The sequence below is a fragment of the Neolamprologus multifasciatus genome, chromosome 23 (assembly GCF_963576455.1).
Source record: "Neolamprologus multifasciatus chromosome 23, fNeoMul1.2, whole genome shotgun sequence".
In the NCBI taxonomy this organism is placed as follows: domain Eukaryota; kingdom Metazoa; phylum Chordata; class Actinopteri; order Cichliformes; family Cichlidae; genus Neolamprologus; species Neolamprologus multifasciatus.
The window spans coordinates 5,059,439-5,087,357 of NC_140460.1; the positions used below are offsets into that span (position 1 = coordinate 5,059,439).

At 40.4% G+C, this 27,919-nt stretch overlaps 2 protein-coding genes across 4 annotated transcripts in view; both read right to left on the bottom strand.

Annotated features, from left to right (window-relative positions):
- faf1 (Fas (TNFRSF6) associated factor 1) overlaps positions 1 to 15,738 on the bottom strand; it is a 66,093-nt gene extending 50,355 nt beyond the window's left edge. The window contains exons 1-6 of one of the 2 annotated variants that reach the window (XM_085150724.1): positions 15,206 to 15,735; positions 12,831 to 12,899; positions 10,691 to 10,737; positions 6,557 to 6,822; positions 6,373 to 6,464; positions 5,989 to 6,080 (exon numbers count right to left, since the gene is read on the bottom strand). In XM_085150724.1, coding sequence (XP_085006850.1) covers positions 5,989 to 6,080; positions 6,373 to 6,464; positions 6,557 to 6,822; positions 10,691 to 10,737; positions 12,831 to 12,899; positions 15,206 to 15,265 — 626 coding nt within the window. In that variant the 5' untranslated portion in view covers positions 15,266 to 15,735. Of the gene's footprint in view, positions 1 to 5,988; positions 6,081 to 6,372; positions 6,465 to 6,556; positions 6,823 to 10,690; positions 10,738 to 12,830; positions 12,900 to 15,205 lie in introns of both variants that reach the window. The other variant, XM_085150723.1, reaches the window with a different exon arrangement.
- Positions 15,739 to 20,571: 4,833 nt separating this feature from the next.
- On the bottom strand, positions 20,572 to 26,991 carry armh1 (armadillo like helical domain containing 1). Of its 2 annotated transcripts, XM_085150726.1 has the most exons (11): positions 26,368 to 26,988; positions 25,841 to 25,909; positions 25,580 to 25,746; positions 25,265 to 25,461; positions 24,927 to 25,011; positions 24,652 to 24,768; positions 24,355 to 24,427; positions 23,376 to 23,505; positions 22,643 to 22,720; positions 22,487 to 22,568; positions 20,572 to 22,395 (listed from the first exon to the last, which is right to left on the bottom strand). In XM_085150726.1, the coding sequence occupies exons 1-11, from the start codon at positions 26,571 to 26,573 to the stop codon at positions 22,367 to 22,369; spliced, it is 1,233 nt and encodes a 410-aa protein (XP_085006852.1). In that variant the 5' UTR covers positions 26,574 to 26,988; the 3' UTR covers positions 20,572 to 22,366. The 2 variants fall into 2 exon arrangements, with proteins under 2 accessions (XP_085006852.1, XP_085006851.1); XM_085150725.1 differs by lacking the exon at positions 20,572 to 22,395 and having other exon boundaries at positions 22,432 to 22,568; positions 26,368 to 26,991.
- Positions 26,992 to 27,919: the final 928 nt, after the last annotated feature.

A 27,919-nucleotide genomic window follows, 5' to 3' on the forward strand; every position in this document is an offset into this window, starting at 1 on the left:
GGCCGAAACAAGCACTTAATCAGGGCTCAGAACCCAAGAAGAGGAGGAAGAGTTGAGAGAAAGAGAGGGATGGGGGAATTAATATGTAGCGCACACATTAATTATGCAATCACACCCTTAATCTGCGCAGATCTGGACGAGCTTATGTTAACAGAAGCTCAAATTTACTGTAATGACAGCATATTTACATTGACTAAAACTACGAAATCAATATGTAAATGTAATGTTTGTTGTAGCTAACTGGAGAAGATTGGAAATGTGTGAAGTGGGAAGGATGGATGCATATGTAATAGGCCCGAGCAGACGGATGAGAGCGATGTGTGTGCGTGTGTGTGAGAGAGAGGAGAGATGGAAGGGGTAGGGACATATAAATAAGGATCTAGCTAATATCACGATTATGTTTGGACACAGTCCCGAGCTGCTGCTGGCAAGCGGCTAGACTCCTAAATAGGCAGAGATAGAGGGTAAACTGAGTGGAAGTGTTACTCTGTCCTTCCAAGCAAAGAAGGAACATCTTATCAGTCATTTATGGCAGGCCGATGAGCCATTTGGTGTGTGCGTGGGTGGAGGCTCTGTTTGAGATTTACTTTGAAAAATATATCACTCATCATGCTCTATAGTACAAATATAGCTACTTAAAATATCAAATGCATTCAGACCGGAAACAAACTGCCATTCATGATGAGTCATCTCCTTGTCATTTCCCATCTGTCTAAGGAAGGCCTGCTGGTTCACATATAAACACAACAACCATGTTTCAAATCTAACATCCCTTTGTCTGGACCGCTTTCACCACCTGTGTTTTCAAAGCGGCTGTCTTCTCGGGGAAGCAGGCCCTTCGAGCAGTGCGGGGTTGAAATGTGGATGTCGCAGTGTTTGCTTCTGCCTTCAGAGGTCCCTTTCTCACTCAACGCACACACACACTCGTTGACATCTAGGTCGGCCCGGAACATCTCCGGAGGCACTTGACATGGCATAAGGGTGCCGTGAGGAAAATGTCATTTAACTTTATGGACAGCGAAAATGGAGCGTTCTGCAGGGGGAGAAGAGCAGGCTAAACAGATTGGTTTCATTCTGAGGTAAGCCCGTCGCCTAAGCTGCGAGTCCCCGCGGCACAGAGCAGACTCTAGACCTTATTAAACTAGCACTGCCAGACACAGAGACGCACACGCACGCACACGTGCACACAATGTGACATGTGCCTACAAAACGCCGATACCCATACACGCATACGCTGTCCCATAAACATTCACCAAAACTGCTCGCTGGTATTTACAAACTACCATAACGCGTGTTTCAGCTGCTGCTTTAAATGCTTGAAAAAACACACCAACCAGCAGAATACATGCCAGCTCATCTTATGCCCCTAACAGGTACAAAGGAGGTTGTGAGGCGCACACGAGAGTCTGCTTACCTCCTCCATATTTTGCATCCGCAACAAAGCAGAAGAATGTGAAACCATTCAGGTTCTGCTCTATTTTGATCTGCCATTGTTTCCACAAGGTTATTAGCGTGCTACTCGCACAATCCTTCGCATCACTACTTTAGCTGACCAGTTAGCTATCTCCCTGAAGTGTCTGTGTATCTGAGACTGGACAGCTGACACGCGGAGGTGAAGCGTAAGCCGACAGGCAAAGCTCAATAAAACAAGAATACATAAAAAAAAAACTCATGAATCGCTTTTTTAATTTCAAACTTCTTTCCAGAGTTCAAATTAAAATAACCTTTCCTCGGCAAACACGTGCCTGCTCAGAGCTGGAGCAGCGAATAAACAATAAAGGAAACAGGCTCCATTGAAATATTCATCAGCCCTTCATCATTTATGCAAGAGATTAGCTCCTCCTTAACACCATCTTGTATTCACATGCGGTCATCAACATGGCCACAGAAAAACTTCAGACCATTACTAACTGCACATCACTTCACTAACTAAATAACTATCTAAATGAATCGGTGCTCAAAGGAATACCTCCCGAAGCCTCGAGATTTATTTCTAATCAAACAAGACAACCAAAAGGAGTTTGCTCAGCGGGATCATAATGACAGTGCAGCACTATTTAATCAGTCGGTTTTGGTGGAGGTCTGTGTACAGCAGTGAGCCAAGCTCGACAAAGTAATTGCTTTGGATATTACCATTTACGGGAGATTTGAATTTTTACTATGAGCGCTGAGAAATTACATTTGGGTGGATAACTGTCTTTTCAGATTAAAAAAAAAAATACAAACTAGCAAATATAGTTCGGGAGACAGTGAGAGGCTCATTACCCTCGTTCAAAATGTGTGTTTCAAGCCATTTTATTTAGATGGTAGTGGTTCCTTTTTGCTTTTTGTTTGGAAAAAATCATTAGCAGCTAGAAGAAAACTTTCACTAAGAGATGTTTTTTCCTGCTTTCATAACTATACTATTAAGTTAAGGTTATTCATATATACCAGTCTTAAAATATTATCAAGCAACTTTACGTCTCTGCACGTTATACTCCTGTCATACCTGCTGTGTGTTATACAGGCTTCTCTGAAACCAACAAAAGCTAAAAATGAATATGTCTCAACAAGCAAAACAATCCTGGTAGAAAATGTGTTTGAAAAATGTACTTACACCGTTTTCCCCCCCTTTTTGGCTTTGATACTGAATATCAATCATGCAAAATCACAATGTTTAATATATAAACATTTTCAGTGCACGCCATATTGCAGTCTGTAATGTGGAACATAGCTACCAACCAAATTAAAAGAAGCTCAAACTTCGATAAGACAGTCTGTATGACCGCTATTTTCTTCCTAGATGTCAAAAAGATATTGCGCGAGTGCCACGAACCACCCATTTTTACACTTTGTGGTCATCCTATTACATGCACCATGTAACCTAAAGAAATCCCATAAAACTGCTCTGCCATAAAGCCGACTTTGGGATACCTAAAATGTTTCTGTTGACACCACTGCGAAGGTTTTAAATAAGATGTTTTAGCGCTGAGGTTTAGCTGCAGTTATCTTCTGGCTTGTATTACATTCAAAGGTTTTTCAAATATTCTCATAAATGACAAGAACCACTTGTCAGTGCGTTATTAGAGCACAACACCACTTTCACTCTAAATATACATACACAACAACATTATACACTCCACAAAAGGTTAAACACAATAAAAATAGGTTTTATAGCAGAGCTCTTGTACCGAATTGTGGCAGACTACAAGTGCAACTAATAAAGAGGCAACTCCGTGTGTGGATTTTTGAAGCAAACACTGTTGCCGGATGCCTGTTTGAAAATGGCTTTAGTGTGTGCAACATCCATCCAAGTTGAGACAAACAAATAGATTACTTAGAGGGAAATGAGATACATAGTTTTTTTTAATGTTACTAATTAGATATTCTGCTATATTTGGATTAATTAGGGTTAATTAGATAGTAATTACATGCTGGAAGGCTACATTTTATTAGAAACTTGTGGGACAGTAGGTAAAAAACAAATAAAAGTAGACCTTTGTCTTAATGTTAACCCGTAACGTGCTGCACACAGTTTTGTTTGTTAGAAGTGAAACTGAAATCAGGGTCATGGTTAAAGCTTCTCAAAGGCAGGGATACAATATGATCAACAGTAAAAAATAATTATTAAGATATATATACACACTATAAGAATTACACATTTCCTTCCATAGTGAAGATTCAGATTTTATAAAGACACACGTGTCGTTTTTCATGATTTTCTCATGAAAATCAACCTCTTTCTCATTTCCCCTCATACATTGTAATCATTTGATTCATCCTTAATTCCTCTAATTACGTTGCATGAGTAAAATGAGAAGACTGCCACTTTTATCAGTAAATCAAATATTATCAGATATTTAAAACACAAATAACACAAAAACTGGTCATTTATGGTCATTTAATACCAAATCAGTTCATTCATAAGACATGAATACTTTGAGATGGTATGACACTAAATCTTCTGACATCTCTCTGCTACAACAAATCTGCAGACACTTCACATGAACTGTGTGTACATGGTGTGACAACAGTTTATTTTTACTACAAGCCAACAGCCTGTTTGGTCTCGCTACAGGGGACTGCTCCCTTCACATTCTGTGATTTGTCACCTATCCGCTCCCAGTATGCCAACACGGTCACCATACGCACGCAGGCACACGTTAACAGACAATCGCGTGCGCATATACACAAGAGCCCACCCACTCCTTTCAGCCCCAACTGTCCGCCGCTAAAATAGCTGACACAGAATAACGAGCTCCTGACACCCAAAATGATATCGATAACACTTGGAGGAAAGGCAACGGTGCTGCTAAAAAGACACAGCAGTCGGTGTACGAGTGAGAAGATGAGGAGAGGCGGGGAAGAGAGAGAGAGCAACGGAGGGTCATTAACTGCCAACACCGTATAACTACCACTTAGCCTAACTAGCATGGAAAGCAGCAAACTGCCAAATTACTTCTTCCACACGTATTCTGCTGACATGTGGACGCTTTCTCAGGGGAGAGCTACAGTACAATTTGTTTTTTTTTTAAATTCACAGCTGAAAAAAGAAAAGATTAAGAAAAATTGGAGGTCAATGTATGACACGCCAATCAAAAACTAAACAAAACAAAACAAAAAAAACTAAACAAAAACCCTCTTGATCTTCTAACAAACTAATGCTCATTGCAGATACATGCCCCGTACAAGCCACAGAGCTTTTGATGATGATTTGAAGATGATTCATAGAGACACGGGAAACTCGGCTCACAAAATGTCATCAGACTACGTCACAACTTATTAGGTTCCACAATTACATAATTATGCACTCAAGAAGACCTTACAGCTGCTTTTTTAATGCAATGTTAAATTGATAAAAGCTGATAACGGTACTGGTGCTGGATATGAAACTACACTGCTTAACCATTAATTTCAAAAATATTCTGAAGAACACATAAAACACTAACCACTGCTGGTAAATTTCCATTAAATCATTTCTTTCCCGTTTTGTTTTTAGCTCACAGACCGTGTCCTCGGGGACATTAGCTTCAAAAAAGAAAACCAATTCCGTTATTAATCACAGAAGTGGCACTGTACATCCTCGATCATTCTGCCTGGATGTGTCTTCAAATTACAGCGCACACAAAATTACACGGCGGGGACAATGACAGACAGCAAACACTCATACAAACAAAGAACTCAAATACTGCAACCATACAAATAGTGCAAGGTAATATTGTAAAGAGATATTCCCACAAACAAAAAAATGTGTACCCTTCATATCTATCCTCATCCGTCCAATCCCCTCAAAATAAAAAATAAAAATGATCTTTGCATTCCTGTGATAACCAAGTAGAATAAAGCAGATATATTATTTCTTTGGATGATGTTTACCTGATACTGATGAAAGACCAATCACATGCTCAGCTGCCAACTATGATTGTATTACTGCTATGACTTTATCCTGAGCTGCCTGACATTTCAGAGAAAAAGGTTGCTAATGCTGCCACGCATTCGCTAAGACAAGCCGAGAAACCTCTGGATGAAGAACGCCGACTTCGTGGGCTTTCCCAGAAAATCTCTATTGTTACTGCGTGTTAATGTGTGATCTTTCAAGCAAGGTATAAATAATAGATATGAAGTGTGGCTGTCATATACGCAACTTCTGAAGAGAAAGATGCGAAGGAAAACCTTTGGCAAGCAACAATATCATAGCGAAGACGACAAAGAAGGACGACAAAATTATTATTTGCATAACGCACAAAGAGTGTGGCACCAGACGTTCCTCTCATCTTCTCAAAATGTCACAAAGGATGTGAAAAGCGAATGTTCACTGCCAGGTCAAATGTCTCCTAATAAAGCTATGAATGCAGCGTTGGCTCCCTCTCCTCTTTATAAGTGGAGATATAGCACCACCTGGTGTTTGAGCTGCACTCATGCCACTACCTATAATAATTTATAGTGTATACGCAGCAGAATGACAAGAAAGGATTTATCTCCATAATAAGGATGGGAGTTAGAGAGTACCTGTTTTTGCTGGTGCTGGCAGTAGGGGCAATGTCGGGGGTCAGGACATACAGGCTGTTGTTCTTGGGCAGGTGTAAACTTCTCAGCACCATCTGAGTACACGCACATAAACATACACAACTGTAAAAAGGTCTTGTGAATGAGTTATAGCTGTAGAGACAATATAAATTAGATCGGCTCCTAAATGCAACACCTGTCTGGTAATGTCAAACAATTAACAGAAGGAGCAGACTTGTGTTATATCACCTGTGCTTCTCATTTTTCTTAGTGTCTTAATGTGTTAATTCAATTCAATACAATACAATTCAGCTTTATTTATACAGCGCCAATTCACAACAATAGTCACCTCAAGATGCTTTTTAAAAAGTAAAGCTTTTAACTCACACTATCAGACACATCTCCGCTCTTCCACCCTTTCAACTGCATTTTGGAGACCGGAACACCAAGCTCTGTTTCAAGGATCTGTTTGATTTCTCCTATGGATTGGATTAGACAAAGAAAGGAAAATTGACCTTTTGTTTGCAAAAAATGTGGACACGGTACATCTGTGCGAGTTTGCGGTGCTCACCAACTGTGCTGCCCTCCTCAACCACCAGCTCTACAGAGCGTTGCCGGTACTCGACCCTGAAGTTGAGCATCCGGGACTGACGCTCTACGATGTGTCGGGAAGAAGGGTTGATCGGGCAAAAAGCTGAAGTTGAGGACGATGGAGGTGAAGAAGACGAAGATGAAGAGGAGGGAGGAGGAACTGCGCTTCCCGCTGCTGCGTCGGCTGCTTCTGAGAGGCTAGGAGGTCCGTACGCTGTGGCCTGACTCGCCTCACTGGAAAAGTTACTACAGGAAGACAGTCAGAAAAGAAATTCAAAATAGAACTAAAAGGACTTCCTTGTGGTTGTATGCTGCTTTAAATTATTCAAGTTATAGTGCAGCTCCATGTCTGTGTAAACTCATACAGCATATTTACTTTAACAGTTAGGCAGCAAAAGCAGGTATAACCAATTCAATAAAAGACATATATGGTCACAATCTCCCCTCGTGCCCCTCAGTCATGGTGCTGAATAATGACTGAAAAATTGCTTTTGGCAAACATTATGATGCTGCAATAAAGCTGACCTTTGACTGTTTGGATACTTAATGTCATCAGTTTATCCTATCAGAAATTTGTGTGAAACTTTCAGGCATAAGAGGCTTGCGTTATAGCCAAAAACTTGTTTTGTTATCTCATAAAGACCTCGACTTTTGGCCACCAAATATTGATCAGCTTATGCTACAAGTCCAAGTGAATGTTTGCTTCGATGCATCTATGTGACACAGACTGCTACCAGCACAAAGACGATAAATTTGGCAAGTGGTTTTCTCACCTATCCTCTAAATATCTGTTTAACCTATTGTGTATTTTATCTTTGTTGCCATTTCATACGACACAGTTGATAATGTCTTTTCTCATTTGACCAAGAACCAAATATGTCCCTTGTTTCTTGAAATGCAGGCAGCAAGTGTTGTGAAATAGCAACATTTTATCGGTTTAACAACAGTGGAGAAGTCACTGGCCTGAGCCGTATGTCGTCCACCATAAAAACCTCCACAACAAACCTGAGCAACAGGAAAAGGACTAGATCCAACCATATGTTAGAATAATCTAACTGCACCCCTGCTCATCAATTCAGTGAGAAATAAAATTAATCCACCAATAAATTAAAAATTAGCATTTTTTCCCCTAAAATCAGAATGTCATGTACTGAGTTACAAATACTGCGCACTCAAAGACAGCTCCTCACACGTGCGCTGACAAATTAATGACTTTCATTGTTTGTGTTATTAATGAAATTGTATTTTATTGATATAAACTTGTAACTTAGATGAAAATAAGATAACATTTTACGTGTAATCGATGCAGGAAATCAACTAAAACAACGGGTTCACATAATGGCTCTTGATGTTTTATAGTGTATATGCAATCAACATCAGGCTGTTGTGAAATATACCAACAAAGGAACAGAGATAACACATGTGCCATGAACTGCAGAAAAGTGGTGGGAAATCCAAGTCAGGACATAGTTGGAAGTTCTCCTTTCTCACCATTTCCAATACTGGAAATACTCGGTTTGACTTAGGCAATACCTGAGTAGAGCACGCAGCAAGGACACAGGACAACCACTCGTTAGCTTTGAATTTACTGAACTCATATCACACCTTGACTTTGTACTGAAATGTTGGCAGATTAAATATCATATAATTGCCAATCCAACTGTGACAGGCACATTCATAAGGCAGTGACTAGAAAAGTTTAGGGCTGCAATGCACGTGTGAAAACTACAATAAAAAGCATATCATGTTAATAATTGAAGGTGCTAACTGTACATTTGCTCTAAAATCAGAGATGGTTTACATTTGAGACAGATGATGCAAAAAAAGAGATTTTGCAACAAATATTAAAGAACAAATATGAGAGATCCTGCCAAGATCATCTTTTTTTTAATGCTGAAAGTGTCGAGGGGAAATAAGGCTGATTTCAAGAGCTGTCAAAATTAATAGAAAAAAAAGATCCCTATTGAAAAGGCAGTTAAAATATCTCTTATAGTGTTCTGGGCGTACTTTTATCCTTTACTACAAGTAGATGGCATTCTTCTCCATCTAAACCAAACTACTGAGGCCTTCACCTATGACAGGACTCATGACTTCAACAGATGATGTAGCGGAGTCTCATGAGAAAACAAGCTGCTTATGATTCTTAAATTGCTTAGTTATAAAAACACGATTAAAGAGAGAAACACTGTTTAGACAGCAGTGCTGGAGTACCCTCCAACTGGCCCCAGATCAGGTCACGTCATCAGAGTCTGTTTACAGGACAACTCTGGCCTACTCATACCCAGTGTTGGGAAGGTTACTTTTAAAATGTATTCCATTACAGAATACAGAATACATGCCCCAAAATGTATTCTGTAACGTATTCCGTTACGTTACTCTATGAGAGTAACGTATTCTGAATACTTTGGATTACTTAATATATTATCATGCTGTCCGCGGCTCCGAACCGTAGTAAAGGGACCTCTGGCTAATAAGCTGGGTTCTGTGTCGGGCTCGTAGCTGAAAACTAGCTTTACTTTGTTGTCTGGGTCACTTTGCTAGCAAGAGACAGAGAGAGGCGTTGAAAGGCTGCTCCAACGGAACTTATTGTTTTTGGAGGAAAACACGAACACGGTGTACAGTCGAGTCTTAATAGCTTACTTACAACTGGGCTCGTCAGGCACTCTTCTTGGCTGCAGTGGTTATTATTATATTTACATGCTTCCAGCTCCCGTTTTTGCTCGATGACAGCTTGTACTTTTCCTTTTTCTCCCTCCCTCGCTCACAGACACATAACGTGTATGGCAGTCCATTCTCCCTGCAGCACGGACTACACTGCCTATGATGCTACATTCTTTAGAGCTATACCGGTAGCATTCTGCCTATTAGCTTAGCACAACAACAACAAAAAGGCCTCTCTCACCCAGGAAACACGCAGAGAGAGAGCGTCACCCTGTAACCATGGCAACCGTAACGCTGCCGCCTGGAACAACAGAACGTAGCTGTCAAACAAAACCCAAACAGGCCTGACCCGCCACAATATGAAACAGGGAAGTACCGCCGTGTAATCCATTTATTTCAACAAAGTAACTGTATTCTAAATACCACCTTTTTAAACGGTAACTGTAACGGAATACAGTTACTCATATTTTGTATTTTAAATACGTAACGGCGGTACATGTATTCCGTTACTCCCCAACACTGCTCATACCAATGCCAGCCACTGAGTGAATGTGTTGGCTGCTGATCACGCTGCCAGCCAGCCTCCGTTCGTGACAGTGTGTGCCTTCAAGAAAGACTGGCAATATCCTCATGGCGCAAGAGCTGAAAACAAACTACAGCACATGCATGTGCACACGTGCGCACAAGTGACTTGCAAAATAAAACGGTTAAGGGGAGGCCCCCAGTGGGAGGGTCTAGATTAACTAATTGCATTCATGGCCCAAGAGCTGACAATAGGTCACTCGTGCACATGCATGCATGTGTGCATGTTCACATACACACATGCATTGTGTACATGTGTATGCCTTAGCTCATGAGTAACAACTAACTGTTGAAGGAAAGTGAATGGCACAAACCCTCTTAAAAGAAACCCGTTCTGATCAGAAACTGTGTTCAACTTGATTCTTAGCAGAAAGCTTCCTTGCAGGAAGTTTTTTTAATATCAATCCTCCATTAAAAAGCAGAATAGAAAAATCATAGCAGAAGCAATACCCTGCAGCTCAGTAGACTCTAGGTTATTATTTCCTGGAAGTTGCTGCGTGTGAGCTACACTTCTGTATCCACTATAACCGTGATAAAGTTCACAACGCCTTGTCAACACTGAGATGAGGACTTCATGTTCCTGCAAATACAGTCAGACTTTGATTAAGATTTCCTTATTTATTTTCTGACTCGCGTACGCAGGTGATGTACATCGGAGGCACATATTTCACTGAGAGTTTTTTGGGAATCCCCAAACTCATTTATGTGTTTTCACATCTGCCTGCGATTACGTCTAACCTTTAACTTGGTCGTTACGGTTTGACAAAAATACAAAAGTGTTCTGAACTTATGCAGCATTCCCTTGGAATTAAAAGGCGAGCTGGTACATTTTCTCTTATTTAGAGCAGATTTTTGAGAATGTGGTTATTACCTTTGTAAGATCCCGTTTTCCTGTGGTATGACCCCATTGATGGCTGCCTGTAATAAATGCAGAAGTCAAAATTTCAGTTGTTGTCTTTTTGCTTTCAAACACCAAATAACACCATGACAAAATATGCAACCAACGTAAACTGAACTAATTTCAAAGAGGCTGGCAGATGCAGCATGGATCTGCAAACAGGTTTTGACTGTAATTACTGTAATAAACTACTTTTGGCAAACAAACTTCATTTAGGCCTCTATGGTCTTAGGTCTATTTTTAAATATATGTATATATATTTTTTTATAGATCAAGGCCTGAGTAACCCAACCTTAAGTGTTTATTAAGGTGTTTGTCACATAGATATAAAACAAGCTCAGAGATTAAGCGGGTGTTATAGACAGGGTGATTAGTTTATGTAAAAATGTAGTTTGTTGTTGTTGTTCTGGTTTACGTGTGTGCATGTCAAATAATGGTTTTTATTTGTGTATGTTCAATGTGTTAGACTTGTACATAGTTAATCATATATGATCAAATAATGTTGAATCCTGGATATGGATTTGTAAGCAATGAAATTTGAAATAAGGGGGTAGGAACAAGAAAAGCGTAAACTTCATCCTACTCCTTTTCGAGCACACGCATTCTGTAGACAAAGATATATACATGAAAACTTGATGATTTAAGTTTTTTTTTTTTTTTCTGTTGTTATTTCAATTATATTTGCATGTTCGAAATAAAATTATATATCTATCTATATCTATGAAAAATTAAATATCTTTCAATAAAATTTACACATTTTATACTGACTGACTTGCAAACTCTGTCAGGCTGACAGGGAGAGTCTGACCTGTGCGTTCTGAAAGTTTACAAATTCTGTTACTTAAAAGAAGAAAAAACACTGAAGGAGGGTGAAAGAGCAGAACAAAGGGAAATGAAAGGCCAAATATAGCCACTGTCTGCTTTGCAGTTTGCTTTTGTTTGAATCGACAATTGTTTGGATTCCTCTCGAACACTCACTATTCTACACTGCCAAACAGGCAAAGTAAAGCTGGTAAGCGCTGTTATAATCATATCCACTATTCATTGTTTGTATGAAAAGCAATACTAGAATTTTCTTGCAAACAAAGGGTATAAGGAACTGTGAAATAATGGCAAAAAAACACCCAGCCCCATCATCAAACATGCTATAGTTGGCCTTCATTGGAGTATACAGTCATTATCTTTAGGTCTTATAACTGACTTTGTCGTTTATCAAATGCCACACATTACTGGCTGGTGAACTGCCAGAAACTCGGTGGGCAGTTATCACGAACAAACATAACTTTGTTTCTCTTTTCTGAGCTATGAATTTGTATTTAAACAGTTTCGTTTTAAATGACATTTTAAAAAGTCACAGTGGGAAGAAGCTCAAATAAATAATAAAATGAATCACTGATAGTTAAGTGTCAGATCCTGGCATTGCAGGTAGCTTTAGGTGCGTTGATAAGTCAAAAAAAAAGAAGACTTTTAAAAGCAACAGTGCATTCTTACTCAATACAAACATGCTCAGGCTATAAAAAGTTTAGCAGCATTGTAATGATCCATTTATTTTATCTTTCCTAACACTAAAAACAGCTGCAAATGGGTCACCCTTCCTAAAAAATAAAAATCACGTCTGCTTTTATTACTGTAAATTTAAAAAGAAAATAAAATGAACAGTAAGCACATAAGAGCAATGGCAATATTTCACACCACAAACTCCAACTTGCTGGCAGATGCAGTACTGAGGTATTGGGGTGAAACTCTTAGCACACTTCTCACACTTAGCAAACACATTTGTTTTTACAAAAACTAACACCTACTGCAGAAGAACTGCGAGCCATCAGATTTACAGCCGCAGTGAGTCCAGCCCCCACTGTCTACCTCGCTGCCTGCTTTGAGCTCCTGCCAGCATCTATCTAAATATAGACTGACCTCTTCCAATATGCACTTCATGCTGAGAGGTGCATCATGAATTAATACAAACCTGATGGGATTACATGAGGAAATCATTTGCCCGTTACACGGTGTGCGCTACTGGATGTTAACTGCCCTCTTAAACCTGCCCTGTAGACAGACTAAGTCCGTGTGTCCAAGAGTAAAGCCCAATAGAGCCTGCAGATAATGAACTTACCACTAAATCCCAGTTATTAAGCTCTAACAGAGTGATTGCCTCTGCAATGTTGTCAATTCCAGTGCAAGCCTGTGAGGGGAAAGCAAAACAAAAAATGAATTCAGCAGACTAATGCATCGTATGAGATCAAATTCTAATTGTGAAAAGAACAATAACAGTTACAGTTTAACTACTACTCTATTACCCATAAAAGCAACATGAAATGGTAACAGTCTTAAGAACAATTATGGACATTCAGTGATGTCTTGATCAAAACAAGGTTGCCAGTTTCTCAGAATCTCAGTAATACATATTCAGCATGACAACAAACATGGGCTTTAATGTCAGTACCATTGAAATAAATTAGTATAAATCTAGTATAAATGTAAAACCTTAATAAATAAATAGAAACAGACCCAGAAAGCAAAACATGTACTGAGCATTTTGGTTCTATTGTGTTCAACTGGTCTTTAAACCAGCATGACATTTCAACCTATTAGACGTGTGTAAGAAATGTCTATTTTCTTTATAATAGGAGCAGTTAATACTTAAAACAATATTTATGCCAACATTAAGGAACATTTTATGCCTATTTAAAACGACCCTCTATAGAATTCATAAAGTTTTTACTTGATGATGAAGCGCTCTTCAAGTATCTACAAAAAAGCAAAGTAACACTGGCATGTCCCTGCTGTCTGCTGATACCAGGAAAATTTGGTGTTAACAGCAAGAAATTAATTCAGAACAAAGTGCAATGCGGTGTTGAAACCAACAGCCCTGTACTACATATCAAGAATACAATCCAAAGCAAACTAGTTGTGTGTGTATATAAAGTATATTATCATGCTGGCTAGACATAACCTGGACTTTAGCCCAACCTTTGATACCACTTATCTTGATTCCCAAGTCAAAGCCCTGTCTTGGATTAGTTTACTTCATATGTTGCTGATAGAATGCTTTTGGTTTCAGTGAGCAAGATGTTTGGTCAGATCTGTTCTCATCATCCAGCTTCGTACAACGATCTGGTTTAAGTCCTCTGGTGCTTTCATTGTTTCCCTCTCTTTTAAACCTTGTGAACTGGATCTGGTGGAATAATTTTTTACAGTTAAATGCAGACAAAGACAGCACATCTAATTATTGCTCCTCAGAGCATTACTGCCAAATCAGACAGGAACTGGGGTCCCTTTTATCCAATCTAAAACCTGACATGCTAAATCATGGGATACTTTGTCTGTTTTTCAGTCTTTGACATTTAATGCTCACATTAAGTCTCTGATATGCTGGTGTTTTGTTTTGTTTTGCATTTGAGAAATATTACTAAACTCTAAAAGTCAATTGGTGATGCTTGTTTAAGACTTTGCCTCCTCTTGCTTGGATTGCTTTTATTCTCATTCTTTTAAGTTCTTACATTTCACCCCACTTTTAAGGGTTTTGCATTGCCTTCCTATCAGGTTTAGATTTCGGTTCTGGCTTTTATGGCCCACTGCATCCCTCAGGTCATCAGATTGGGGCCTTTTTTTGATTCTGCATACCCATTTGAAAACAAAAGGGAATTCTGCCTCCAAACCTTAGCTCCAAAATATGGAAGAGGTTACCACTGTTTAGAAAAAACAACTAAATTGTTTAGATAAGTATTTAAGTAGTGGTTGTGATTTTGTCTTTTTTTGCTTGGTTAATGTGTGTCAACTTTGCGAATAGTGTGGGCTAGTTTTTATCCATTCACCTTTTTAAAGCACTTTTTGACAGTCCTTTGTCTCGAAAAGCGCTATAAAAATAAAATTCACTTACTTTCCTAACAGTATACTAAAGTAAACTTGCAAACAAAACTACAGTAACAAGCTCTTCACCGGGGAGCTTGTGTACAGTTAGCTAAACACAAACAGAAGATGACGATTATATGCTGTTCTAGTAAAGACCGTCAGAAAAACAGGATCATAAATTACTGCCAGTTTGCAAAGGTTTATCGCCATTATCGCAATGTTCACGACAAACTGGGCTTAATATTTAGTCTTTATGGATGACACAGTTTCTGATAAGGATTTGAAACGCTGGCAAAACAATGTGTAAACAAGCTGACAGCAGCGGTTAGCCCCGAAAATTCCCTCTCAGTAGTATTTGGATCGTTATCCTTCAATTATGTAAACGATTCAAATAATTACATGACTGTTGTCATCTGTCTGGGTCATCTTTTCTGTTATGTAGTTATTGGTCACACAGATAACATGCTTCTTCATAATCAGGTAGCAAGTTGTCAGTGTGTTAGCACAGCGTGCTAACCACAGAAACACCAGCTCAGGTCTGCTGTTTACCACGCCAGTCCGAGGCGTTTCAACAACAACGGGCACATTATTGCCCACCTCGTACAATATGAGGGGCTAAGAAAAAATGACACTCACCTGAAAATCGGCCAGAATCATTTCTCTATCCATGTTGCTATCGCCGCTTTCGGAGGCCATGGCAATGACTGGCTAAAAGCAGTTCTTGTTCCACTGGCTCTCGCTGCTTTCTGTACTCACACAGGGACGCTGAGTGCTGGTAAAACTGTTTGCTTAGGCGTGGCGGCGAGTGAACGAGCTGTCAAATTGGGAAATGCTGAACTTTCTTTGATTTTTAACTGCTTCAAATAGACAAAATGCTGTAAAGTAACGTTACAGTGTTCAGTTATCTCATATCACTATTGTCAGCTTTACGGCTGACGTAAACCGGAGATTTTGTCGCAGATTGTCGTAAAAAACCCCAAACGCGATAAAGGGAGGTTAACTTTCATGTAGCTGCATGAAATCAGCGCTTATCTCCTTAATAACTGTACCACTATAAACATGTTTACTATGCACATATCTACAGACTGGAGTCATACATATTTAATATTCTATTAGCCAGGGCTTCCACATACCTAAGCTTTAGGAGTAACACGACATCAGAAATTATATGACTTTGTCCAAGTGTTATTACAGAGTTGTAAGGTCATTTAGATTTTATAGACCAGTCTTGTAAATGTGACATAGGTGAAGAGTTCACACAGCCAGCCCATGCAGTAACAGGCTCCTCCTCCAGGTCAGCAACTCCGCCTGCTGTCTGGTTCATGATATGCTTTTTGAAACAGATTAAACCAAGCCACCGATGTGAGGCTCTTTCATGAGCAAACCTTCTCCCTTTAGGGTTTCGCCACAGCGGATTATCTCACCCTATCCCTAGCATCCTCTGTCACAGCAATCCTCCTTCACTGCATCCATGAATCTCCTACTGCAATCCCAGGTTTCCCTCTTTACCTCCTGCCTGGTACCTTCATACTGTCACCTCCAGCTCTGCCTCCAGTCTTTCTGTTAGTGCCACAGTCTCCAAACCAAACATCATCGCAGGTCTCACTACAGTCTTGTAAGACTTCCTTTTCTCTCTTGCTGCTATCCTCGTCTAAACCCACTCCACCCTATCTGCACGCTCTTCTTCACATCTTTAGTGCACTGTCCGGTGCGTTGGGTGGTTTCACAAACAAGTAGAGATCCTAACTTTTATTCAAATAAATATTTAAAATATATATTCACATCAGTGGTATTATTATTATTATTCCTCTTTCCGCATGCACAGTTTCAAAGAAAAGTTTGGTCATCTATACGAGTAATATGTTTCTTGGACACTAGAGGGGACCCATACATCATTTATACTACTGAAATAATATGGCCACTAACATAGTCCCCGCTGTAGTACGCAACCAGTGGAAAACTCTGTGGCTAACACACAAGACGTTTCTCCAGATGTCTAACAGAAGCATTGTGAAGCATCGAGGCCTTTTAATTTAAAAAGGATAAGCTACCGAAATGTTCAAACTGTAATTCAGTACCTTAGTTAATTGTTTTTACATAAATACGAAAACGATTCGTACTTTTTTTTTAAAAAGTTGTGTCCACGTGCTTTACAAAGTAAAACTAAAGTGGTCCCAGTTATTAAGTCTGAAACTTACAAATCAAATTAGTTGTCCTCCCTAGGAAAACTGAATGAAATGTGCTCGATTTTACTCTTACTAAAGCTCCTAAATATTTTTAAATGATAATAAAATAAAAAGTTATTATTATTATTATTGTTGTTGTTATTATTGTTGTTGTTGTTGTTGTTGTTATTGTTGTTATTATTATTATAACATTTTATTGTAGGTGTTGTTTAAACCACTCTAGGTCACCTTAAACGGAAGACTTTAAAAATACATATAAGAATAACCAAGGAAGTATCCATGACATCAGTAAAAGAGTTAAGAAGAAGCCTTTCTCTGGTCACAAAGAAAAGGAGCATTTATTGTGCCAGAAGCACGACTGAAATTTCACCGGCTAAAAAGAGGCCTGTGGACGACCCTGGGCAGAAAGTGAGGGAGCGGTTTAAAAACGCTCTTCACAACCCTCTAACCATTTTGGATTGGTTAGAGGGTTGTGAAGAATGAAACCCAGTCAATTTCTCGTCTTTTTCTGCTGTCCTCTCTTTCTCACGTTTTTTCTATCAGTGTTGCACATAATACGTTTATCTCTCTCCCTATGAAATACAGTAACTGCATATCAGAGACACTTTGTGAGCAAATGCACAGAAACAGTTTGTGTGTTGGATGATATCTGGAGCTGTTTGAAAGGTGCATTTTAAAAGAAAGTTGCACTGTTTTGTAGCGTCCCTACAGAGACGATCAGTATTCCGTTTACCGGCTGTTTATTAAGAACAGTAACACAGGCTGTGGGCCCAACACGTTCTCACTCCCAAAGCGTGGGCCATAAGCAACGCTAAAGCAACAGGCGTTGGCTATGCTTGGTTGTTTCTCAATATGCATACTTGGTATTTAGAAATCTCCCTGCACTCTTTGATCGATTCCCAGAAGAGTTCCTTGGCCTCTTCCACCATCAGGACAACATCTGGAGAGGCCTTTCTTACAGTTGAAACCACATTGGTTAATTATTGTTTTCAAGAAGTAGTTCAACAAATGGGACTGGAATCCTCACAGTATCCAGTGTAATCTGTCATCCCAGCCATGCTGTAAAGTAATTATCTCAATCTCAGGCAGTAGTTGATAGTATTGTCCCACGCTTCTGAATCAGCCACTGCAGCAGATAAGGAAAAATGTTCTCATTGCCCTATTACAATAGATATTAAAATAACAGTATGCATCATATAAACACTGTATGTTAAGATTTCTAACTGTCATGGGCCTGGGTCTGTTATTTTGGGGTTTGATGAATAATTATTAGTTTCATTTATTTTCTGGAATGCTTATGGTTGTTTGTTGGTGTGATCTGCTCCTGTTCCCTCGCTTCCCTGTGTAAGAGTTGGAGTGAGTGTGTGTGTGTTTGTGTGTGTGCCTATCAAGGAGCCCTACTTAAGAGAGCAGTGGACGGTGGATAGGACTGTACTAAATGTGGCATAGGTCAAATGTGGAAACATGTGACGGGAGCAGCACACTGTGTACATAGGCACCAAGGAGGACAAAACTTCACCACATATCAAGGAGAGGAATCAAAGCCTGGGAATTGGGAACACACTGTGGATTGTTGGCACTGTTTCATAGCTTTTTGTAAATAAACACACTTTCTCCGTTTAGAACGTTCTGCATTTGGGTCCTCCTTCAACCAACCCTGACACTAGCAGCCTTAAGTTTCATTTGATCACCACAGGACATTGGTCATGAGTTTAATGTGTAATGAAATATGAGCTCGGGCAAAGCTTGTGTTTAATATTGCACAAGAAACAAGACAAAACAGCTTTCCCGTCTTTGAACAATACATGGAAATTTTCACCTCTTCAGAACAACCACTGAAACGTGCAGGAAATCCAGTGTTTATTACACAGTGTGGAAACTCGATGCTGGACTCAATCAAACATCAAAGATGACGATGATGATGAGATAGCCTTTATTTGTCAGTTGCAGTTGCCCACAACCGAGATGACAGACCTTGCCAACCGTACATACAATACACAAACATCACATTGGGGAGACAGGTCAGGCTAGGTAGTAAGGGGAAAAAAAACATTGAAATGTGTAACACAAAAGGATAATACAGGAATGCACAGATATCAACACACCATAGCACAATAAAACACAGACAAGCAACATGGGAGAGTATTCCAGTGTGTACAGCTGATCTGGGACCGCTGCAATCTTCGATTGTGCCTCCAACTGATCCGGTGTCCATGGGAGGGAGGTAAGCATGGGAGGAGGCGTTGGATCCGCGGTAGGGAGGGTGATAGTGAGGGCGTATCAGTGTACGTGTTTTGTGCTTCTGCATGTGTATCCTGTGTTCAGCGGAGATAAAGTGTCACCACGCCCGGTTAAGCGTCAGTCAACAGTATACTGTGCCACTTGGTTTTGCGTTCTATGTATGCCTTGCCTGCTAGAATCTTGCACCTTGCTGTTATAATAATGGACTGGATTTATATAGCGCTTTTCAAGGCACCCAAAGCGCTTTACAATTCCACTATTCATTCACTCTCGCACTGGTTGTAGCCACAGCTGCCCTGGGGCAGACTGACAGAAGCGAGGCTGCCATATCGCGCCATTGGCCCCTCTGGCCAACACCAGTAGGCGGTAGGTGTCTTGCCCAAGGACACAACGACCAGGACAGAGAGCCCAGGGATCGAACCGGCGACCTTCCGGTTACAGATACGCTTCCCAATCCCCGGTTATGTGCTGGATTGTCTCAGGGGGATCTTTACACAGCCAGGTAGCAGGGCCACCGCGATGAGCACGGAAGCCTAGATCTTGGTGGTAGTAGCAAATATTCAAACGAGAACTTTGAAGGCCAAAGTGGAGAAGGTTCTATGTGAACAGCAGTTGAACATGGGTCAGTCTGTCCTAAGGGATGGGCAAACGCCGTTCGGAAGTGCGGAGCGATGTCCTACGTCGCCTTATTGAAAGGGAGTCGGGTTCAAATCCCTGAACCTGGAGGCACCGCGAGGTGCCCAGTGCGGTAACGCAAACAAACCAGGAGAAGCTGGCGGGGACCCCGAGGAGAGTTGTCTTTTCTTTGTGAAGGGCAGGGCGCCCTGGAATAGGTTCGCCCCAAGATAGGGGCCCGTGCCCTGGAAAGCGTTGCGGTTCCGGCGGCGTCCGGTGAGCTCTCACTGGCCCTTTAAAATCCGGGGGAGAAGACAAGGAACCAGCCAAGGTGTACCCTCAGTGGCCGGGGAACAATATGAGAAAAGCACCACCAAAGCAGGAGATGGAGCAATACTGGAAGAGCATATGGGAGAAGGATGGAACCCATAACAGCAATGCTCAGTGGCTTGTGGATTTAAGAGCAGGGTCCTGTTAATTTGTGTTTCACCCAGGACTGTATAGGTGTAGGTTGAATAGCAGTGGTGTTCACCTTGGGGTGTCGGTCAGAACACACAGGACACGCAAATAAGGTTATTTCCTCTTTACTGTCATTCTTTGGCACAACAACACAGTAATGCAAACACAGGCTTACGGGGTGGTGTACAAGAACCTGTAGGTATGGGAGTTGGGGTGTGTGATATACGAACATAACATATACAAAATACTGAATATAATAAACATTCAAGTCTGTGAAGGTTCTCAGTCATCCAGGTCATCGTAGTCCAAGGAGCTTGGAAAGAAGGGAAGGAAAGTTCACCAGGGAAGACACAAAGGACAACTGTTTGCCTTTCCTGGACTGCGCTGTGCACATTGAAGAGAATGGCAACCTCAACATTGAAGTTTACTGGAAGCCCACACACACGGACCAGTACCTCCTCTTTGACTCCCATCACCCTCTGCAACACAAACTTGGGGTAATCAGGACCCTACACCACCGGGCAGAACATGTTCCCTCTAAGCCTGAAGGGAAAAAGAAGGAACACACACATGTAAAGGAAGCACTTAAAACATGCGGTTATCCTAATTGGGCGTTTATAAAGTCAGCAAAGATGCACAGAAAAGAAGATCAGACACCAGTGAGGGACGATAAGAAAGACAGACGCAACAACATTGTCATCCCCTATGTAGCCGGTGTATCAGAAAAACTCAGGAGAGTTTTCTCCAAGCACAACATCCCAGTGTACTTCAGACCCAGCAACACACTCAGACAGAAACGGGTTCACCCGAAAGACAAAACTCCTAAACACAAACTTAACAATGTGGTGTATGCTGTACAGTGCAGTGAGGAATGCCCAGACCTCTACATCGGAGAGGCCAAACAGCCACTTCAAAAGCGCATTGCACAACATAGAAGAGCCACCTCCACAGGACAGAACTCAGCAGTTCATCTGCATCTAAAGGACAAAGGTCACTCTTTCGAGGATGCCAACGTTCACATTTTGGACAGAGAGGACAGATGGTTTGAAAGAGGAGTGAAAGAAGCCTTTTACATCCACTGTGAGCGACCATCTTTGAACAGAGGTGGTGGTTTACGACACCAACTGTCTGCCATCTATAATCCAGTTTTGAGATCCCTTCCCAGACGCCCTTAACGCCCACTCACATCCTGGGCCATCTGACCTCAGGAAATCACATGATAAGGTGGGGCCAGATTTCACAATGAGCTCACCCGAAACCCTGGCTGATTGGGACCCACACCCGCTTTCACACCTTGGCTCATGTGATTAGGTAGAGGATCATCAGGGGGTCCTTTGTCCCTCTTTGGGGGGAAACTCCCACTGGGTTTAAACCTGGGACTCTCCACATTTGACCTTAGAACTGAAGAAGCTTCTCGGATGAGAGGTGAAACGTCTTCAAGCAACTCAAAGAAGTCCAGACGCTTTTCTTTCCAACCTCCTTAGACTACAATGACCTGGATGACTGAGAATCTTCACAGACACCTTAATTCTAAGTTCTTTCAAATCCCTTGGATGTTGTCAAATTAACATACTTAATTGCAAAATGATTATTTTTAGATTGGGTAGTTAAATCGTAACCTTACATTTTACTGTACTTACTTTGAAGGACTTGCCTTTAGGGAAGTAATATCCCCCAAACTGAAGTAAAATAGTTAGTGTATCTGTGCTTAAGACCCCAAAGGGAAGTACGGTCCTCATAAGTGGCACAAAATGGTTTATCTGTGTTGGTTTATCACTGAAGACCCCAAAGGGGACATTAAACATTCCCAGTCCCCAATAGGAAGCTAAAAATACTGTATGAAGAAATATTGCTTAATGAAATGAAAATCTCAAGTGATTTTTTTTATTTCTGTGGATTTGGAGGTGTAAAATTCAGTTGCCAGCCTGCTTCTAAACCAAACAGAAACCAGTGTCCCCAAAGGGTGGGAGTTAAAAAGTGCGACCTCAAATTTGACTCAAGCGAGTATACACACGTGTGTGTGTGTGCGCACACACCTCAAACACATATAAATTCCAAATTTATTTATTTATTTGTATTTATTTGAGAAGAAGCCCCAAAACTATGACAGAGCTTCCATTGTCCGAGCCATTTCCTGCTATATTAATATAAATGACTGAACTTCCCATTTTTCTAGTGATAGATAGAATATTTTTTTCTTAATACAAAAACAAATGGTAGAACAGGTTATAGGTATTAATACAAACATTGCTAAAAACCTTATTTATATCCGTTTATGAAACTATTTTTCCTCTGGTCAGCTGTCAGACTCGTTACCATTTAAAACTGAAAAAAGAAAACGAATACAATTAGTTTCACATAGTACAGGAAATATAGGAAAATAATCAGCTGTCAAATAAAACGGTAAAATCATTACCTTGTGACATGTTAATCTGATTTGTTAGCAGCATTTCTGCTTCTGTTTCATTCATGTTCATGTATACAGTGTCAGCTTTGTTCTTTAGAAAGATTGTGATTATATTTGTTGGTACTGACTTGGAGCAATGCACCTTTAACTTAGGTTATCGCTTACTTTGAACTCTGCAAACAGAGCGCTGCCCATCACTCTCCGCACTTGGTCCTCAACAGCAGGGAAGGAGACGACAAAGTACTACACAGAGATGAAAGCAGACACAAGAAGCTGATATTCATATGTCTGAATTAATGTTTCTTTCTACAGATGCAAAACCAAAACAAATGAGAAACGGAGATGAACCAAACACATTTTTACAAACAGCCCAACTCAAGAAAAGCAGCCTCTGTTTCCACTTAATTACAAGGCTGGCACTTTCTGGTTCTAATTTAATGCAAAAGAAAAAAAAAGGGCTTTACTGGAACACAATAATTGCAAATTACTGCTAACACATTTTTTTTAAAGAGGGTGGAGGCAGTGGGGACCAAGAAGCAGTCATAAGAAAACTCATAAGTAATCAGAAAATTCTATCAGAACAGTAACAGAAACTCAAACCATCTAAAAACAGTTGAAAATTGGGCAAGACATAATGACTTTAACTGTCCTGCTTCGTAGGCATGCATTAGTAGATTGCTGACAGGACCGCATTCAAGCATGAGGTAATGAAGCTCTCAAAAAGCAGTCCTATTCTGCTGAAAAGAAAAAGTAAAGAACAAAAAAAAAAGTGAAGTCTTAAAATAGAACGCTGAAGCGCTTTATAGTATTTTTTTTATTTGTACCAAATGGTTGTGAGAAAATCATCATAGGTGTCATCAGCCTGCTTTTTTGAGAAGACACACACACACTGAAGTACCTCTAACGTTAGACTGGCTTGTATTTGGGCATCAGGATGTTCTCTGTTGCCCATAGTGTGCAGAAGATGCTGGATCACTCCAAGAGAGAGCAGCTCACGAGAAAGCTCTTGATCTTTCTCAGCAAGCAACCTTTAACAAATATTGAACATCATTAAAATGCAGAAAGGACATCGGGCATAAAACTGCCAAATCAAACATGGGGAGCTACTGGCTATTGTGAACCCCTGTAGCTACTGTATTACAATATATAAAGCTATCACACTGCCATGAATAAAATGTTATGTCATGGTTTTATCAAACCATGGCCTAAAAAGTCAGTTTAGCTTCATGCATCTCAATCTATTTACTGGGAAGTATAAACCACTGTGAATCTAAATCACCCTTTTTGCTGCCAAATAAAGTGGTAACAAGGCAACAACACGACACCTGCCAAAAAGGAAATAGTTTTGCAGGTGGTGACTATAAACCATTGTTCTCTTCTTATCCTGACAGATTTTTCTCCAGTTTTGCTTTTTTGCTTATGACTTTGTCACTGCAGCTGGGGTTTAGGAGGTAGAGCAGGTTGTCTACTAATTCAAAGGTTAATGGTTTGAGCACCTGGCTACTACAGTCAAAGTATCCTTGGGCAAGATACCGAACCTTGAGTTGTTCCCCTTGTATCTATCGTGAACAACTCAGGATTTTTGTTTATACTGTTTTCATTGAGTTTCTGTGGGTGTGTAATGCAAATGTTAGAGAAGATATAAGTATGTATGTAAATGAGTGTGTGATTTGTTTCTAAAGGTTTGGTCATAACATCCACATGACGCTCCATGAGCACGGCATGAAAGGAATGGTCTTTGGCAACCACCTGCAAAGCCATCATGGTTTTGAACAATTCACACTATGTTCTGTTTGCTAACTGGACAGACAGATATCCCAGAAGTTTAGCTGAGTTTGTGTTATACTGTGATTGAGGGGGTTATTTGGACTCCATACCGTATTGTTTTAGCTGCAGCAGCTTGCTGTACAAATACAGGGAAAGATCCAGTCATCTCAGTCATCTTGGATTCTGACAAGATTGTATAAGGTTGTCAATAAAACATTTCATGAAAATGACTGCGACAAGTTAGGGCTCATTTACAAAATTATAACACATTAACTGATGGGTTGTGTAACTGTATCAGAAACTGCAGAAAGGCACCAATTAAAATATGAAAAGGCGGCCATAATTGGTCAAAAATAAGAGGTGTATATTAAAGGCTTTCACAGCTCACAACCAAACTCTAATGTCACCTTTGCTGATTAGATGCTGTTGTTCTTTTTCTTTAATAGGCCTCAGTAGAGCCACCAAACCAGTCAGTAGAACTGCCTTCACATCATAATGCTTCAGGTCTAAGATGAGTTTAATGGCTGTCAAAGATATAAAGAGACAAAACCAGAAAAGCTGATTAATAATAAAAGGATCGCAATTTTTCATCCACAATCACAATGGCTAATGGAATGATTTGATATTTCACAGGATACAAAGAAATTTCAGGATAAACTTAAAAATTAGCATGTCAGCTTACCTTCATCCTGAACTTCCAGGTGTAGGGATCTGAGTGTGTTAAGCAGAGGCTCTACAATGCTGTAATGGGCTGTTTTCATTTTTCGCTGCAAGAGAAAAAATGTTTAAAACTAAAAATCAGTTCTGCAAGACACAGACTGACTGCAGTAATATACAGCTTTGTGCATACTCTGTAAAATGGCCTGTATTTGTATAGCGCTTTGCTAGTCCCTAAGGACCCCAAAGCACTTTACACAACCAGTCATCCACCCATTCACACACACATTCACACACTGGTGATGGCAAGCTACATTGTAGCCACAGCCACCCTGGGGCGCACTGACATGTGGCTGGCTTCACCTGGATGATACATAAGGTGTGCAGAATAAGCTGCAGGGATTTAGGTGAGCTACAAGTCATGCAGGTAATCAGATATTTGTAGACTTGGTCCTGATATCTGGGATTTCCGTGGGACAGGGACTCCAAAAGGACCGACGCTGCCTCTTTGGTTTCATCTCTGTTTGATGTGGACAGGCACTCGCCTATGACTTTAACACCTGGAAACAAAGCAAAAGAAGCATTACTGATAAAAGAAACGATATTGTAGGCTGTTTTAAAATCTGATCTAAAATCTAAAATAAATTTACATATGCCACAGACAAATGTGAAATTTACCGTGACTTTCACAGATGATCTCCTTGTACTTGCGACCTGCTTTTGAGACAGTGAGTAGAAGTTTGATGGCTCCGGCCTTGTCATCGTCTTTGCTCTGAGAGTGGCTCAAAATGTCCAGCAGAGTGAGAACTCCTCCATCCTCCAGGAAGTTCATCAGATACTGATCACTGATCAAATCAGAAAGATGGTTTATTGAAAGAAAACATCTGTTGGCCTAAAGATATTTTTGCAGATTACAGTCCCGCATTTTGGGTCACTTACTGACAAGAAGCAGACAGAAAAATCCCAAGTGCTTTCAGCTGAAGTCCCAGGAAGGTGCCTAACATGTATCTGAAGTATTAGTAAAGGGTTGTCCAGTTGATTTCCCTGTCATTCAAGAGCAGGAACTTATATCCTTCATCCGATCCACAGAAGTCCAAGGTCCTAACTCATACTTTATCAAACTCTCACATGTGCAGGCACATAATGAAAACTTTATTCTGATATTTTATGCTAGATGTGTTTAACAAAAATATGTTTTATGATTTAAATGTGTTGTTTTCACATGTTATGCAGGCCCCTCAAAATCAAGACAGTCCCAAACCAGGGCAGGTTTAACCAGCAGAAAACTTAAATTAAGCCTCATTTAAGTCTCCAAAACAAATCCTGCAGGACTTATGCAAGGAAACACGAATCCCACTACTATTTGGAGATATTTAAATCCCACCCAGGACACTTTTTTTGAGCTGTACAAAATATATATGTCCAAAACTAACAGTTTTCCTAGACCATGGCTGAATAAAGGATACGTGAGCTTCATCCATGTGGTAAGTCGAGCTAGGAAGAGACTGGCGACCTGCGCAAACTCCAGCTCCAGCTCATAAAACGTCTTCCCCGTGTTTTGAGTCACAAAGGTGCTCAACATGCGACCGCGGACCCTCATGTCACCGCGGTCCCATTCCCGAAGAAAGCTGAGAACTTTGCCGATGTTAGCTTGTTGCTCTTGTGTTGACATCGTTTTGTTGCCTTGCTTATCGCTGGTAAACCGAAATTAAGCAACAGTGGAGAAGCAGAGCCAGAAATCGGAATAATTATCCAGAGATACAGAATAACATCTTAAATTCAGAGGCTTGATTTTGGTAGCTTTCTTCCTCTATCCCTGGTTTACTGCTGCTAACTCGCAGTTGCTTAGTAACGGCCACACACTGGCACCCGGAAACTTGGTGGGAGGAAAGTCAGAAGAACTTCTGACACTACTGCCGCTAAAGACAACTACGGGTGGAGTTGACAACTTTAACACGGTGAAGGAGTTTTTCGCTGAGAAAAAGGTACCTTTGGAAAAGCTGGTATCGCTGACTACCGACGGGGCTCCTGCTATGATCGTCAGACATACAGGATTCATCGCTCACTGTAAAGGTGACACAGAGTTCCCAAAGTTTATGCATTACCACTGCATCATTCACCAGCAGATGTTAAGTGCAAAGGTCATGACTCCCATCATGAGTGGACCTTTGACCTTGCATTTTTAAGGGACATTACTGGGAAACTGAACCATTTGAACTGTGAGCTACAAAGCAAAGGTAGGACTGTTGCTGACATGATGCTTTAAATGCATTAAAAGCCCAGATGAACATTATCTCATTGCAAAGCTGGATTTAATTATTGAAAAACAAATGTGGTCGTTAAATGTAACACATGATAATTAAACAAAATGCTGCAGATTTGGTGACAAGTTCAGTAAAATCTTATGATTTGTTAAAAATTGTTAGTGGCAAGTGAAAATGTTGTAGAAATGATCATTTCAAAATGCAAATACGCGTTGCATATTCATATTTATCTGTTTCCTACCTTGTTTAAACATTGTTTGTAATTATTGTGAGAAATCATTAACATAATCAGTGTCTTTACATTGATAAATATCATTAATTATTAATGATAACATATAGTTAAAGGTAAATTGACCAAATTTGTTATTTCAGAAGTGTGTATCAAACTGGTAGCCCTTCGCATTAATCAGTACCCAAGAAGTAGCTCTCAGTTTCAAAAAGGTTGGTGACCCCTGCTCTGTACTCTACTCTGTGGTCAAAATTGCTTGGTCCCATTAAAACCTTTTCGCATTGTATTTGTTTTTCCTTTTACTTTAAATCTAGACTCTACCAACCAAGACATTTGGTGGACTGCTGAGGAACCTGGGTTTTGCCCAAGCAGAAGACAAGGCTTGTTATGTACTGGCATCACTGGCTGTGACTGAGGAATAGAAGAAACATGTTGAGGAAGCAACAATTGACTATGTGCACGTTAGCATATGCTACTTCCGGTGCGGAAACTCCTGAGGGGAGCTTTGTTTCCGGTGTCCTATTC

Coding starts and splice junctions, on each gene's coding strand:
- armh1 (XM_085150725.1), bottom strand. CDS start 26,573: ATGTCAACACAAGAGCAACAAGCTAACATCGGCAAAGTTCTCAGCTTT. Junction 25,910..26,367: donor ACCACATGGATGAAGCTCAC/GTATCCTTTATT, acceptor CTAATACTTCAG/ATACATGTTAGGCACCTTCC. Junction 22,569..22,642: donor CTCTGTTTGCAGAGTTCAAA/GTAAGCGATAAC, acceptor ATCTTTCTAAAG/AACAAAGCTGACACTGTATA.